Here is a 16,653-nt window from a genome sequence, read left to right on the forward strand (position 1 = left end):
GTATTATCATTATTTGCCAAAAAGAATCATTACACAGTTATTTGGATTAAAAATTGTTTTTCTTTTTTCATTTTGCAACATGTAATGGACATACTCTCAATTTAGTAAATGATTCTTTTTAATTTGATGCTGAATTTTTATAGTGCAGCTATAGATTAATTAGCTCATTCAACTATCCACTTACTAATAGAAATTTGGTTTATAAACACAATGTTGCTCTAGCAGACAGCACCATAATGAGCACTATAATGCATTTATATTTATACACTACCTGGTACTCTTTTCCTTTGATACAACCTTTGAAGCAAGAATAATTAAATTTTATATGTAAATACTCACCAATGCCTCCGAACAGCTTCCCAAATAGGTCATTTACCCAGTGTTTTGCCTATTTATTGGAAGACTAGACTTTAAGTGTCCACCCAATGGTAATATCTCATAATAATTTTAACATGGATTCTTCCCAAATTATTCAGGCTGAACATTTTTTCATAAATGTGTGGCCATTTTAAAATAATCTTCACAGATGTATTAGTTTCCCAAGGCTACTATGAGAAACTACCACAAACTAGAGAGCTTAAAATAACAGAGATGTGGTCTCCCACAGTATTGGAGGCTAGAAGTCTGAAATCAATGGTGTCAGCAGTCTGTCCTCTCTGTAAAGACTCTAGGAGAGGACTCTGTTTCCTAACTTCTGGAATTGCCAGAAATCACTGGCATCCCAAGTATTCTAAGAATTACTCCAAATCTCTGTGCACACTGTCCCGTGACATTCTTTTTCTATTTCTCTGTATCCACATTTCCCTCTTCTTATGAGACTCCATTCATTGGTTTAGGGCCCACACTAATCCTATGGCATCATCTTAACTTGATGGCATCTACAAAGAGCCTGTTTCCAAATAAGACCACATACACAGGTACTGGGAATGAGGATCTGAACATATGTTTTGAAGAGACAAGCCAATTGACAATAGCATATACATAGTCTTTACTTATTTGCCTATTAATATGCTTTTCTTCTGTTGACCCATGTGAGTAATTGATACACGTTATTTAGTATTTAGTATAATTTAGTATTTGACAATGATAAAGTATATTGATATTAATTATTATTTTAATATATACTACTACTAAAATTTCTGTCATTGTTCATACACTTGGCAGAAATCGATTTGCTTGTTAAAATTAACAAGACTGAAAATATAGTTTAAGCTTACTGATATGTATTCTCTGTTAAAATATGCATAAACAGTGGCCCATCTAATCATTTTTTTTTAAGATTTTTATTTATTTATTTATTTGACAGACAGAGATCACAAGTAGGCAGAGAGGCAGGCAGAGGGAGAGGAGGAAGCAGGCTCCCTGCGGAGCAGAGAGCCCGATGCCGGACTCGATCCCAGGACCCTGGGATCATGACCTGAGCCGAAAGCAGAGGCTTTAACCCACTGAGCCACCCAGGTTCCCCCATCTAATCATTTTAAGAACTCAGCCATATAACCATAGGACTGATGTTGTTTACGTCTAAAATATTCCTAAAAATTAGACATATCATTGCCAATCTGGAACAGGAGGTTAAACAAAAGTATTTAAGTACTACAAGTATTTTTTTCTAGGTCATGATCCAATCTCCCAAGGAGAAAATGTGCATTAAGTTTGTATTCATAATTGTGCACCTTCAGAAGCATTGTATAAACAAAAGTAAGGTTCCGTGACTCTCTGCCAATAAAATGAATGAGATCATAGTTAATATTAAATTAACGGGGAAACGGTATTGACTAATGAGTACTCAGGTTAGTAGGGCTGTAGAGGGTACACAATAACCAAGACAATAGGTATGTCAAACTGCTGTGAGATTCCAATAATTGTTCATCACAGAAGTTGCACTGTTACACCTGGAAGTGGTGCACCTCTTTCTTTTTGTGGAAAAGAAATCTGAAAGTAAGAGTAATTAAATGGCTGTGATTTCAAGTCGCACCAGATTGCAGACCCGTGAATAGAAAAACAGGCACCCCGATGTGTAGCTTAGTGCTTTTTCCACTATAAAACGCTCAATGGAATTTTTCTGACTGACCTGTTATTTGCTGCTCCATCTTCACGGTAAGGCACACGTCTGACTTACAGTGAGTACAGTTAAGAGGTGTTGTAATTTCTCAACTTTGACCTAATTTTATGAAATATTAAAGGCATTTATTCGTATATCTTCCTACACTTTACAGATACCATTAAAAGAAAAACCAAAACTTTGAATAAAATATGCAATATGATCATAGTCAGATCGTCCCATCACTTTAGAATCTTTTGCTTTCTGGTATTATGTACCATATTGCTTATTTTTCCAAAACTATATTTTTAGTGTTCTTGATCTGTAGGAGTAGCTGTGCTAATTACTTTTGTTTTTTTTTTTTGTTTTTTTTTAAATGCATCTGTTATGTTCTCTGCCTTTGAGATAATCGTTAGTTAGTGGAGGCAACAAATTAGTAACCAATTATTAATAAAACAGACGGGTGCTTTCTAACAATGTTAAAAAAAGATAGATGTTGGACTGATTAAATTTTTCTTTGAGGTTGGATATTCCAGGAGCCAAGAATCAGACAGTGATCATAGAGACACCTCACACAGTAATACTTGATGAACATATTTTAACCTTAACTAATTGTTACACTACACTGAACCATAAAAAGCTTTGGCATAATTTCTGAAAATGGCCTGTTCTTTCTTTCTTTAATGTCAATGATATCTTTAAAACACAAACCTGGCTTAAAATGTCCTATAACAATAAGAGTTGCTTTTCGTTGTGCCTTATTTAATTTATTGATTTGGTTTCAGTTGATTCAGACTGTCAGTGTCATGGACAAAGACGACCCTCCCCGAGGCCACAAATTTTTCTTTGAACCAGTACCAGAATTTCCTCTCAATCCGAACTTCACTATTGTAGATAATAAAGGTATAGAACATTTTTAAAGCTAAAACTGAGACCTTCAGATGCAAAATTAAAAACTGGTCTGAGTTTTTTCTCCCTCACTTTTTTTTTTCCCCTAGATAATACAGCAGGAATCATGACTCGAAAGGATGGGTACAGCCGCAACAAAATGAGCACCTATCTACTGCCGATTTTAATCTTTGACAATGATTATCCAATTCAGAGCAGCACTGGCACACTCACTATCCGTGTGTGTGCCTGTGATAATCAAGGAAACATGCAGTCCTGCAATGCAGAGGCCTTGGTCCTAGCAGCTGGCCTGAGCACGGGGGCCCTCATTGCCATCCTTCTTTGTGTTATCATCCTACTTGGTAAGTTACACTTCCGAATGCTCATTTCGCTCTAATATGTCTCTCCCTTCTCGTTCAGTGATGGTGCAACCGAAAAGCACACTTCTCTAGGGCTAAATGTTGAAATAGTTAACTTTTTTATAAAATGGTTCTTTCTATTAGGAAAAAAAAAAAATTGAGTTTTCTCTGAGATAGGTCTAGCTTTCCAGAGATAAAAAACAGATAATAGCTAGTACTATATACAGACATATATTTTAAATATCTATTTTATATTATACTGCTTACTGCTAACAAACCATAGCCACTGTTCTAAGGATATTTAATTTTATAACTGATTTAATTTTCATATCAACTGTAAGATAAATACTTGGATTCTTCTCAAGAAAGACTAAATAACATATAAATTCACTCATTTAGAAAGGTTTTAACTAGCATTCAAACTCAGATAAGTCTATTTCAGAATTTTCCTTCTAAACCATTATTCTCAAAAACAAAGACTACCATTACTAATAAAATTACAAACAAAATTACTAAACAAAATTACTAATATACAAAATATTAAATTATGTATATTAGACACCTAATTGGCAAGTGCATTTAAATTGTCAAGATAAGATAAACTTTTTATTCATGTAATTTGTTAAACATAGGTGTGAAATAAAAGTTTAAGTTCATTTCTTAAAAATATCACCATGACATTGTGGTCATACCTAGTCCCGCAATGTTTTCTAAAGTCATGCTTTCAATAGCAAATGTTTTATTTGAGCATGCCCTAACAGGACAACAATTTAATTCAATTAAACAGTTGTTCCACTGTAAAACATTCCCCCCAAAATTGTTTCCATCAAATATTCATCCAAAATGCTTATGCTGAGGGCATGAGAGCCAGCCAAATTTATGTTCCAGTGCTCATATGTGCTGGCTCCTTTTCACTGCAAATCCTTTCAAGCTATCTGGATGAAATCCCTTTGGCCAAATATCCTTGCAGGACTTCAGTGGGGGATTGATGAAAAGTGAGGGGAAAACATTTGTCTCAGCTAAAATGATCCAACTATTTAGAAAAACATTTTCTCAGGGTGCTTTAGAATATTCATACCACCAATCCACATCTCAGAACTGCTCCTGGGAAGTTCAGCTCTTCTGTAAAATATTTTTGTATCCCCACGGAAAATAAATTTTGGCTTCCCTTTTGGCTAAGTGCTACTGATACTATATTTTATTTGCTCACACAGTTCTACTTTCCTAATTTCTAACAACATGGAAATATGTATATTACAAATTTGATTTTTAACATTTCTATATTAAGATAATACATACAGACATAAAGATAAGCATGCGCCCATGGGGGGAACAAAAGCACCCCCAAAACAAGCTGAGATACCATAACATTAGGAAACTAAATTGCATATTTTTCCTATGCAGAAATCCTAGAAGGCTGTTTCATTATTCTGAAAAGTCTGCCACCTTTCTGCCCATCCACCTTCCCAACTGGCTGCTTATATATGGAGTGGTTTTCTATCATTTTAGTTAAAATTGGTTCTAATTCAGGTTTTGTTATCAAACTTCCTTAAGCTATTTTGCTGTGATTTCATCTTTTCTTTAAGTTTTTATTCAAATTCAACTTAGTTAACATACAGTGTAATATTAGTTTCAGGTGTACAATATAGTGATTCAACCTTCCATACAACACCCAGTGCTCATCACAGCAAGTGCCCTCCTTAGTCCCCATCACCCATTTAACTTATCCCTCTTCCCCACCTGTCTTTCACCATCTCTCAGTGTGTTCTCTGTAGTTACGAGTCTGCATTATGTACGGTTTGCTTCCTTTTTTCTTTCCCTGTGTTCATCTGTTTTGTTTCTTAAATTCCACATATGAACGAAATCACATGGTATTTGTCTTTCTCTGACTTATTTCACTTAGCATAATACTCTCTAGCTCCATCCATGTCTTTCTCTGACTTATTTCACTTAGCATAATACTCTCTAGCTCCATCCATGTCATTGCAAATGACAAGATTTCATTCTTTTTTATGTCTGAGTAATATCCACTGTAAAGATATATACCACCTCTTTATCCATTTGTTTGTCGATAGATACTTGCACTGTTTGCATAATTTGGCTATTGTGGACAATGCTGCTATAACTGGGGTGCATATATCCCTTTGAATTAGTATTTTTGTATCCTCTGGGTAAATACTTAATAGTGTAATTGCTGGATCATAGGGTAGTTCTATTTTTAACTTGTACTGTTTTCCAGAGTGGCTACACCAGTCTGTATTCCCACCAACACTGCAAGAGGGTTCCCCTTCTCCACATCCTCGCCAACAACTGTTGTTTGCACACAGTTACTAAATTTCTAAGTTTCTATGGTAAAGAGAGACTACTCTTAGCAAGAGAGTGATATAGCATGGACAATGATACTTTAAACCTACCTATTACAGTCTGAAGAAATGTAGTTCTTAGAGTTTGTCTATGTTACAAGGCAAAGTCAAGGACTAAAACCTGAGGCAGGACTTTTCTAATTTTTTTGGTTCCTTAAGACACCTTGGGAGTCAGAGGAAGCTTATGGGAACTATTTAGAATGATAATTAAATTAATAAGAATAGGATATATCAGACAAAAGGAAATGTGTGCATCCAATTAAACAAGAAACAAAAGCAAAATGTGCTTACTGTCATATGTACCCTCTTCTAGTGCAAGTCTAATGATCATTTGAGATATGTCATAACTAAAATGCAATATAAAATATCCCTGCTTTCTACTGATTTAATAGTCACACATAACTCTGACTATCACTATAGTAACTGTATATTCTGATATTCATAATAGAAATAAATTTCAGTTACAGATTAATGAACATAATGATACACTTTTTTCTATTCCTTATCTTAACCTTTCTAAATTCCATTCAATAAATAACCTCAGGCTGGGGAAACGAAATAGGTGATTTTGACCCAACAGAGGAGAAAAAAAACTTAGAATATTCTAAGCTCCACTTGTGGGAGTTAACAAATATTATATTAGCTAAGAAACCCTTAAAATAATTTGACTATATTGTTGTTCTTTTATAGTGAGAATTTATAAAAATTTTGAGAAAAGTAGAGAATTTATAAATTAATTTAATATTAAATTTAGAAGGGCCTCTTTTTTACTCCATGATTCACTAGATTGGTGGGTTTCAGATCTATCTTGGAATTAATTAACTTATTTTCATCCTTTAATAGGGGAGAGTACAAATATGTTCCATTTTTATTGAAAAGTTCACTTTTTTTTAATTGTCTCCAAGATGATTCTGAATATAATACCTCAGCACCCATAACCTATTCTGTGGAGGTTAACTGAAGATGCTTCAAAGAGAATTTTTTTTTTATTCTTTCTACCAATTAGTAGGAGCTAAGGAAAGTGTGTTGGTCAATATGATAATAGCATTGGACAGGCTTTTAATGGAGTTATAGGGCACTCAAAGGCCTTGGTGAAATGTGGTCTTAATGTAAATGAGTTTGCTTTGTGTAATCTCAATACAAAAATTGAGAAAAGAAATGACAGATTTTGAGCCAACATTTTCTTGTTTTTTATTAAAACAGAAGGAGTATTGACAAAACATTTAGCTGCCCAAAGTAAGGGGAACATGTTTTTTATTTCTCCCATGCAATGTGCAAGGGTGCTTTAGCCAAATTAACTTTATTTCTTAACACTTCTTATATATAAAATTAGGGACTTGGTCCATTTCCAATGGAAAACTTATATTTTGGAAATCGTGTGTTTTTTTCATATTTTTAAGTGAGTGTGTAAATTGCAAAGCATATTTATTTTGCATACATTCACTGTCACATATACACATATGTTAAATTTCAGTAATACAGCAAAAAACAAGCAAGTATATTCTCTGTGGGGAAGTTCACAGTTAGCCTGATAATATGAGTATGTAAATAATAAAAACAATATATTGAATAGTGAATAGAGGGATTATAATTAACATTTTAGCCAGAAAGTTCCAAAGCAACTGTATAAGTCAAGGAAATCTTCAGTAACCAGATAATTAGTCTGAGCTGTCTTGTAAGATGAATACAGGTTAAAGATAAGTTAAACTAAATTTTATATTGTCATTTATAGAGTTATAGTTCAGATTTTAAGCAGGCTTTCAAAACCAAGTCAATAAAGGAATTTAAACAGATATGAGCAGGGGGGTGGGAGGATGGGTGAGTCCAGTGATGGGTATTAAGGAGGGCACGTATTGCACGGAGCACTGGGTGTTATATGCAAACAATGAATCATGGAACACTACATCAAAAACTAATGATGTACTGTAAAATAAATAATAAATAAATAAATAAATAAATAAAATAAAAATAAATAAACAAATAGAAATAAATAAAAAATAAACAGATATGAGCTACTGGAAGTAATTAGATCAGTAGCACGTATATATTTATGTGTATATATACACACATATGTATATGTATGTGTGTAATATATGCACATATATAATGCATACATATGCATATATGTGAATAATGTTTTGCATATATACCCTTGAGTCATTAAGAAAATATTAAATTGGTGCTCAGTTTCTCTTGGGATACTAATGATTGTAGTTTTAGAATTTTATTGTGTTTAAGCAAGCTTACTGTTGAGAGGAATGAGGAATCACATAATTAACAGTTGGCTAAATGAATTAGCCATAACTGAAAAAGGCCTTTGCAATGCCAGAAATCTAAGGATAGTGAGTCTTGAAAGTAAATAAAGGGATTTTAATATCTACTGCTTTACCAATGCAGGACATTTAGTCATTGGCCCAAGGCACCCTGTATCTGTGTAGGGTAGTTACTCTTTTTCCAAACAAATCTCAGCATCTCTCATGCCACACAAACCTCCTTCAGCAAAGTGTGCTATATTTAATTTAAACCTGAATCATGGAATCTCACTATTTTCTCTTTGTTGATGTTGTTGTTGTTGTTGTTGTTGTTCATAGTTTTAGTTGTATTGTTTGCTGCACTGAAGAGGCAGAGGAAAAAGGAACCTCTGATAATTTCAAAAGACGATGTCCGGGACAACATTGTGACCTACAACGATGAAGGAGGCGGGGAAGAAGATACCCAAGCTTTTGACATTGGCACATTAAGGAATCCAGAAGCAAGAGAAGACAGTAAACTTAGAAGGGATGTAATGCCTGAAACTATATTTCAGATAAGGAGGACTGTGCCTCTGTGGGAAAATATTGATGTACAAGATTTTATCCACCGAAGATTAAAAGAAAATGACTCAGACCCAAGTGCACCACCCTATGATTCACTGGCAACATATGCCTATGAAGGGAATGATTCCATTGCGGATTCACTCAGTTCTTTAGAGTCTCTCACAGCAGATTGTAACCAAGATTATGATTACCTCAGCGACTGGGGGCCTCGTTTTAAAAAGCTTGCCGATATGTATGGGGGTGATGACAGTGACCGAGATTAAGAGTATTGTATGACTTGATCCATGTTTTTGGAAGTACTCTCCTTGTTACTAGATTGAGTGGCCCGCATTCTCTTCCTTGGAGGAAATTTTTAAAAATTTGAAATTACAAACAATACGTAGGTGTTGTCTTAGTAAGGGTTTGCTTAATCAGTAAGTTTCTGTGAATGAATACGAATGATATAGATTTTTAAAAAAAAGTAATAATAACCAGTTCACTCTCTTTGCCTAACAATCTCTGAAGGAAAGTATATCACATCAATAATCAATAAAAATTACATAAAAGGCTTTTTGTGCCTTTCCTTAAGTATAAAGACTTTATAAATGTTTTCTTAACTGACTTACAGTCACCTTTACTATTAAACATTGTGCAACTGCTTTGTAAATTAATACGAAAAAGTATATCCCTAAAGAAATAGGAATGACTATTACTGCCATATTTATTTAGTTGAAGAATGTCTTTGTGTTAATTCATTCATATTTTTATAAATGTATATTTATATTTTTGTATTTTTATGAAATAAACTAGTATTTATAAAAATAAATATCATTTTATTTAATTTCTAGAAGCAGTTCTGCTCTCACTTATATTAGAAATTTTTTACATCTCTATAGGCAAAACATGATTCACTCAGGGAAAAAAACAGTTAAGTTACTTCATGTGATTTAGAACTAGAATGTAGCAAGACTGTAAAAGAGCTTTAGTATAAGTAATGATGTTTTTCTTCTGCTACTTAAATATGGAGAAGGGTTTATTGAGCCACTCATATCTATCCATCGATAAGATGTGAGATCTCTGAAATATAAACTATTATAAATATGCTTGGAAATGATTAAGGTTTTTTTTTATTAAGTTTTTTGTATACTTTTTTTTTCTGTAGAATCAACCAGTGAATTTTATTGGCGAGTGTATGAAGTGTATGTAAGGAATGTTATGCAGATAACAAAAAAATCTAAATCACTCTTCCTTCAATAGAATAGTTTTCAGAACAAAAAGTAATAGTTCTGACTTTTTTTCTCCACAATCAGGTAATTCATGGGATATAATCTGGGTGACATTTAAAATGTGTATCAACAGAGAGGAGTTTGGGGTTTTTTTAATCGAAAATTTTACTGAGGAGATTCAAAGTCACTGTATATTTGAGAAAATCTTAAAAGAACTAGTGACATGTCCATTGGAGATAAGAAGCCTTAGGGAATGTGAAGTTTTACTAATGATGGGACTTGTCCAGAAAACAGAATACAGACAAATTAAGACGTGGGAAAGAAGGAGAAGAGAGAAAGGAAGAATTGTACATAATAATTATTTGTAAATCTTTAAAAGACTACCAGAAAACTTGCCTTGGTTTAATCTGGAGGATAAAACCTAAACCAGAAGATAGAAACTTCATAAGGAAATAGCATATTACTCTCTTTCTGTGCCACGAATTATCCTTTTCTTTCTCTTTTATTATTCATCTTTAAAGGAGCAAATGTCATGCCCAGGGTGATTCCTAGAGTGGAATTTATATAGAAATTTAACATCAGCTAGTCTGTTATCAAGTCTTTTTAAACAGCAAATACCAATTATGAACAAACTTATGTATTTTGTTAGTATGTTATAAAATTTTTGAAGACCATTTCAACATCTTTACCACCAGAAGCTAACACATATTTAATGCTGAGAAAATAAGACATACTTCGCACTTAGGAAATACTTGAAATGCTTCTAATCATTGGAATTTCCCAGGAAACAGCAAGTTTTTAGTTTTAGTTTTCATTTAGAAATTCTTAGTTTTCACTTTAGAATGTAATCCGTTTTCCCATTGCTAGAACTATTTCAGCACGAATCAGACAAATATTTGAGAAGGATGATACTGAGTGGCCTAAAGTAGTAAAAAAAAAAAAAATGAATTTGATATCTGTTCAGACCTCTTTATAATCACTTTATTCTATAATCACTAGAAGAGTAAGTGGCAATAAGTTAACAAATCAAAAAGAGGTGTGTAATGGCTAGGTGCAACACCTGCTTTTTAAAATTATGTTGAGTCAGAAAAGGGAAATTGATAGTCACATGTGCCTGGGTTTACCACGCTTTAAATACTAAGCGCCTCACAACAAAGCAAGCTACCTGAAAGTTGTAAACCTACAAATCCTATGAGAAAATCATATTGCGACTACATAGAATAAGACACATTAAATTTTTAAGCTTGATTATGAAGAAAAGTTCATTTGACTACCATTTTTCAGCACTTTAATAAAACTGGTTTGAGTTCTCCCTTTCCTTGATCTAAGAATGACTGATAAACTGGGTGTTTATGAGGACAGAGCCAACTGATTTCATTCTTAATAAGCATATGACTATGTCTGCTATAAATCAAAGGGTATGATTTGATCAAAATTACCAGATCTGTGAAATACTAACACTTCCTATAGTTTTCTAACAATCTATGACATTCTTATAATGGGAAAAATACATTTAGAAGTCTCATCAGCTTTTTTTTATTTCCTCATGAACTGTGGCATTGGTAAAATTTGAGTGAAATTAATTCCTAATGTGTTTACTTTCTAAACAAAATAAATTAGCTAGCTTTGACTGTTTAAACTTAAGATAGAATTGAAGCTAGTTCAGTCACCATTTTTTCCAAATACAATTAAAACTTAACCATTGTTTTAATTTGTATATTCAATAATTTTCAGAATAATATGTTTATATTTATGTTTGAAGGTTTTTTTCAGAAAGAGGAAACTATCTACATTATTTGAACTTTAATAAGTAGTCTGGAGAGTATTATCATCGACACTACTCTCAGGTGTGTGAAATAGCTTTCAATGATTTAAAAATTAATTTAGTAAAGAAAAAAAAACAGCATTAACAACAAGAGCAAGCAAACAAATAAGAAAAAAAAAAAATCCTACTGTAACCAGTGGTTGAACTGACCGTAGCTAATGATTCCTTCCATTTTGGTATAAGCACCAGAGCTGGCTTGCAGATCCTTTATTATGCTGGTTATTCTTTTACTTTACTTACTTTCCCTAACTGGCTTCTTTCTAACTCTATTTTAGAGTGGTCCACGTCCTCATCTTTCTTTCTTTTTTTTTTTTTTTTTGGTTTAAAGTCTGGCTCTTAATGATCTATCTACCCTCCCAGTTATGACATATATATCTATATCAATATCTATGTAGACATATGGACATATCAATATAGAGATAAATTGAACATACCCAAATGAAGACCTCCATCTCTGCCTCATTCTTAACAATCCAAACACATGTCCAACAAACTATTCTACATTTCCACTTGGATGCCTAATTAAGTAGGGTACACCCAAATTCTAACCTCCAGTTTCATCCCTAAATCTGCTCTACTTTCAACTTGGCCCAAGTTGATAGAAAGAAGGAAAGAAAGAAAAAAGGAAGGAAGAAAAAGAAAAAAATAAAGAAAAAAAAAAAAAAAAGCAATAGCATCTTACTAACTTGCCCAGGCCAAAAATCTTGAAGTCATCCTTCATCCCTATTATTACATAATCCTTCATATCCTATATTTTAGGATATCCTATAGACTATACCTTCAAAATCTGTCTGGTATAGAATTATTTTTTTTAAGATTTTATTTATTTATTTGGCAGAGAGAGATAGTAAGAGAGAAAGAAAGAGAAAGATCACAAGCAGTGGGAGTAGCAGAGGGAGAGGAAGAAGCAGGGTCTCCACTGAGTAATGAGTTCCATGCAGTGCTGGGTTCCAGGAACTTGGGATCATGACCTGGGCCTAAGGCAGACGCTTAATGACTGAGCCACACAGGCATCCCTAGAATGATTTTTTTCATCACATCCCCTGCTACAATCCTGGGGCCTAAAAGGCTTATCTGGATTATTGCAGTGTATTTCTAACTGTTCTTTCTGACTAGCTTTTGCCCCTACTGTCTATTTTGAACACAGAATACAGAATGGGTTGCATTTCTTTATCTCACCCCCTTCCTTCCTTCTTCCCTCCCTCCCTCCCTTCCTTACTCCCTTTTAATTAAGTGTGAGCATCTCACCTCTCTATTCAAAATTTATCAACTGCTCTTCACAGTGAAAGTCAGTCCTCACAAAGGATCTGCCATGTCATAGATCAAGTACCCATTATCTCTTTGATCTTATTCTCCTCTATTTCCTTAACACATTTCACTTTAGTTATTCTGGACTCCTTGTTCCTTAAAAATGCTAACCATTTTCCCTTTGAACTAACTTGTCACTATGCTTGGAATTATTTTTCCCCAGATACCCATGAAGTCAACCATAGATCTTCCTTCAAGTCCTGGTTAAAACACCACTTTTAAAACTATAATCTCCCAAATCCATTTCTCTTTTCCCAATCTGTTTTAAAAAAAAATTTTCCACAGCAAATATCACCACTGAACATGATACATAATTTGTTTATTATTTAATTTTTTCATCTGCCCACTTCTACTAGAATTATTGTCGGTTCACAACTGGCTTCTCTACACCTAGGGAAAGGGGAGATGGAAGAAAGAGCAGGCCACTCCAGATTGGTAGGTGGCAGGTTTAATAAGGAAGGGAACTTACATCTGAAGCTTGTCCTGGGCAGCAACAGCACATGTAGATCTCTGCCCTTGCCTGCCAGAATCTTGAAAGTATATAGAGAGGATTTAACTGAATTCAGTCATATATTTAGTCTAAATAGTCTCAAATACTCCCTATTGTCTTAAGGCTGCATTACTGAAACAGCTCCTAGTGGGAATGGTGGGAAGAATGTACATTCCAAGGACAGGGGAGGGTTGCGTGAGGAGCTTCTGACTCCCCAGGGTCCAGTCTTTGGGACAACCTGAGGTCACATCCTCTCAATGACCTCCTCCAACAATGACTGGTCCCCAAATCATACCTTGTTGACATGCAGCAAATATTTGTTAAAGGTTAAGTGACATGCTCATAATTTAGATATGACACTTTTCTTAATTTGGTAAAATATTATGAATATATAGGAGATTAAAATAAAACAAACAAAAAAGAATTATACTCAAATTCATAAGAATGTACATGCTTTCAACACAGTATTGATTATAGCCTAAACTGTTAAATCTAGTTACTGTAGGCTGAATTCTGGTTGATCATAATTAGGTCACTATTTAAAAAGATCTTTTCAAAATTACAGAAGAGCACGACTAATTTTTTCCAGTTTTTAAAAAAGCCTTATTAAACTAAAATTGTATTTGATGATCTGTGCTTCTAAAAGAATATGGTCTTGGGATTGGATTTCAGGCCATCAATTCTAAATGTCAGAATCAAAACACAAGCCAACACAAAAAAATGAATCAAATAAATAGCCTTATCCCTGCAGTTTTAATTATCCTTATAATCACCTACTTATTGGGCTGTTCTTGGTCCTCTTTTCTCACACTTGGGTAATAGTTTGTGAGTAAAGGCAAGCTGAACAACGCTATGAACATGTTTTCTTACTATGTTTAATTTCATTATAAATTTCAGTAATAATGTCTGAGTATTTTTTAAATAAATATTGTTTGATAACGGTTTATACGGAATAGGAAACCAGCTATTTAAGCCATTATGTTAAAACTAGCAACGCAGACATTGGGCCTTATCCTATCTGCAGTCTTTGTTACAGTTGTTGTTTGACAGAATATTATTACCTAATATATTATTAAGAAACAAAAGTCACCATGATATTGCTAGCATTTAAAAGTCAAGATAGTTCCCTCATAAATAATTCCCTCTCAATTTTCTTATGGAATTTACTAGTGAAATTAGGCAGTTTTCCATTATTTTTATGTCATTCAGTAAATTTCACAAATTGCCAGTTCATGGCTGGTATTTTCTTATTGTTTCTAAACACATAATTAGGTAATTTTTATATTTTTTATAATTTTATAATTTTTATAATACTCATTTTTCAATAACATATACTATAAATCTCTTTCACAAGTATGTGACTGTGTTTTCAGTGTAATTAATTTCAATGTAACCAAAATTATATATATATAGTGTGTATATATATATATATATATATATATATATATATACACACTATGGTTTATGTTTTCCCGGCTATTTTTTTTCCTTGGTTTTTCTATGTATTTTTACTACTAATTCAACTCCAAACTGTCAATTGTCTAATTTTTCTCTCTAGAGATTCAGAAGCATAAAAAAGTACAGAGCTAATGTGATCTCCTTGAAGAAATCTTTCCTTCCGTCACTGAATTGCTCTAGTGAGAGGGACTAATTGCCTTCTATGCTGGGTGCCTCCTGGTAGCTCCTATAGCCATTCACCTGGGTAGTCCCTGGATCTCTCCTTCAGAATTGGAGTCCTGAGTCCTGTATCCCATGTCAAGCCCTTTGTTTGTTTTTCTTGTTCCTTCTGTCCCTCATGTTAAGGATATTTGGTCTATTTATCTCTTCAACGATGATATTGCATATCTGCGTCCAATATTATAGTTCCACTGTTTTAGACAAACAGAAATTCTTTAGTAGTCTATTGTCTTTTTGCTCTATTTGGTACCCTGAAGTTGCACCAGTTTGAAGGAAGTATTTCAACTCCTTGATGACCAGAAATTTCTCTATGGATATTTACACACGTCCTTCAGTAATTTATATGACCTGACTGCTCCTCATAGGCATTAAGCATTGGAGTTTGTAATTCCTATTCTACAACATTGACCAGAAATCTAAAATATGTATGAAAGTTATTATTAATATATGTTATTTATATGATTTTAATTATTATAAATTTAGTATATAATTCTTACACTAATAAATAATAACCTTACATGTATGTTTTATAAAGAAATACATTCTTGAGATGAATTTAAACATTCAGGTATGGTTTTGTCTATTTGGCTTTATTACATCCATTCAATACTACTTTTCAGTGTGTATTATTCTATAAAATTCACTTAAAACCTTTTACATACTTGGAAATTTGGTATGCTTACATTCACCTAATAATCTGCTCTAGAACAGTATGCATATAAACAGAAACTGAAGCCAAATAAAACATATATCTCTATGCATTTAGCTGAATTAAAAGTTATAACCATCAGAGTATATCACATTTATAAACCTTCTAATACCAACTTTTAAAGAATGACTCGGTTGTGTGATATGTTAGTTTCAAATTTATTTTTTCATAGGAAACGTACTGATGCCTTTTCCTATTAATTATAGGAGTAGTATGCTGAGAAAAGAGATGTTTCTAATGAAAAGTATTCATTCAAGTTATCACTTACCTTTTTCAGGATGATATATCAACCAAGAAACTTCATTGATAGGATATTAGATAACTTAATAATTAATGTATTAATTTTATAATAATAGCTAGCATTATGAGACTAATTGAAAAATAAAAACAAAAATAGTACAATGCAGAACCCATTCCTTTTAAAAAGACTTTAGAATTCAATTCAACAGATAAAACATAAACACAAGTAACTAACTATAATGAGGTATGTGATTAGGACTTAGAAATGGTATAAAGATAAAGGATAAAATGGTATTTTTCGGCTTCACATGTGTTTCACAATTATATCTTTTAAAAATAGGTAAATGAGAATTACTATATCCAGTAAAAATCAATCAAAGGAATCTCTGAATAGAATATGGTAAGAAGCTGTTTCTACTTCATTGAACTCTGTAAATTTTGGATACTGAAGTTTAAGGTTACAGTGCAATGAGGACACTGTGACCATTTTTTGATTTTTGACTACTGACAGTTTTACTGTCTCACCCTTCCATCTTCTTGAGTCCCACATCTAGACAAGCTGATAAGGAAGTCTGGGTGTTCCTTCCTTGGACACAGGCAGGAAATTCAATTCACTTACGTCCTACCTATAGAAGCAACCTTTCATCCAGCCCTACTGTCTAACCACAATAAAAGCAGTCATTTTGGACTTACTCGAGAGGCTATCAGTGTTCTCTCCAGAGGACTCAATCA

At 33.2% G+C, this 16,653-nt stretch overlaps 1 protein-coding gene across 1 annotated transcript in view; it reads left to right on the top strand.

The window, feature by feature from the left end:
* Nucleotides 1–8,730, top strand: part of CDH9 (cadherin 9) — a gene marked incomplete at both ends in the record, with an annotated part of 82,249 nt that extends 73,519 nt beyond the window's left edge. Inside the window, 3 exons of the mRNA XM_080804574.1 lie at nt 2,827–2,944; nt 3,040–3,291; nt 8,243–8,730. Coding sequence (XP_080660700.1) covers nt 2,827–2,944; nt 3,040–3,291; nt 8,243–8,730 — 858 coding nt within the window. The remainder of the gene's footprint in view (nt 1–2,826; nt 2,945–3,039; nt 3,292–8,242) is intronic.
* Nucleotides 8,731–16,653: the final 7,923 nt, after the last annotated feature.

Source organism: Martes martes (assembly GCF_963455335.1).
Source record: "Martes martes genome assembly, chromosome: 5".
Lineage (NCBI taxonomy): Eukaryota > Metazoa > Chordata > Mammalia > Carnivora > Mustelidae > Martes > Martes martes.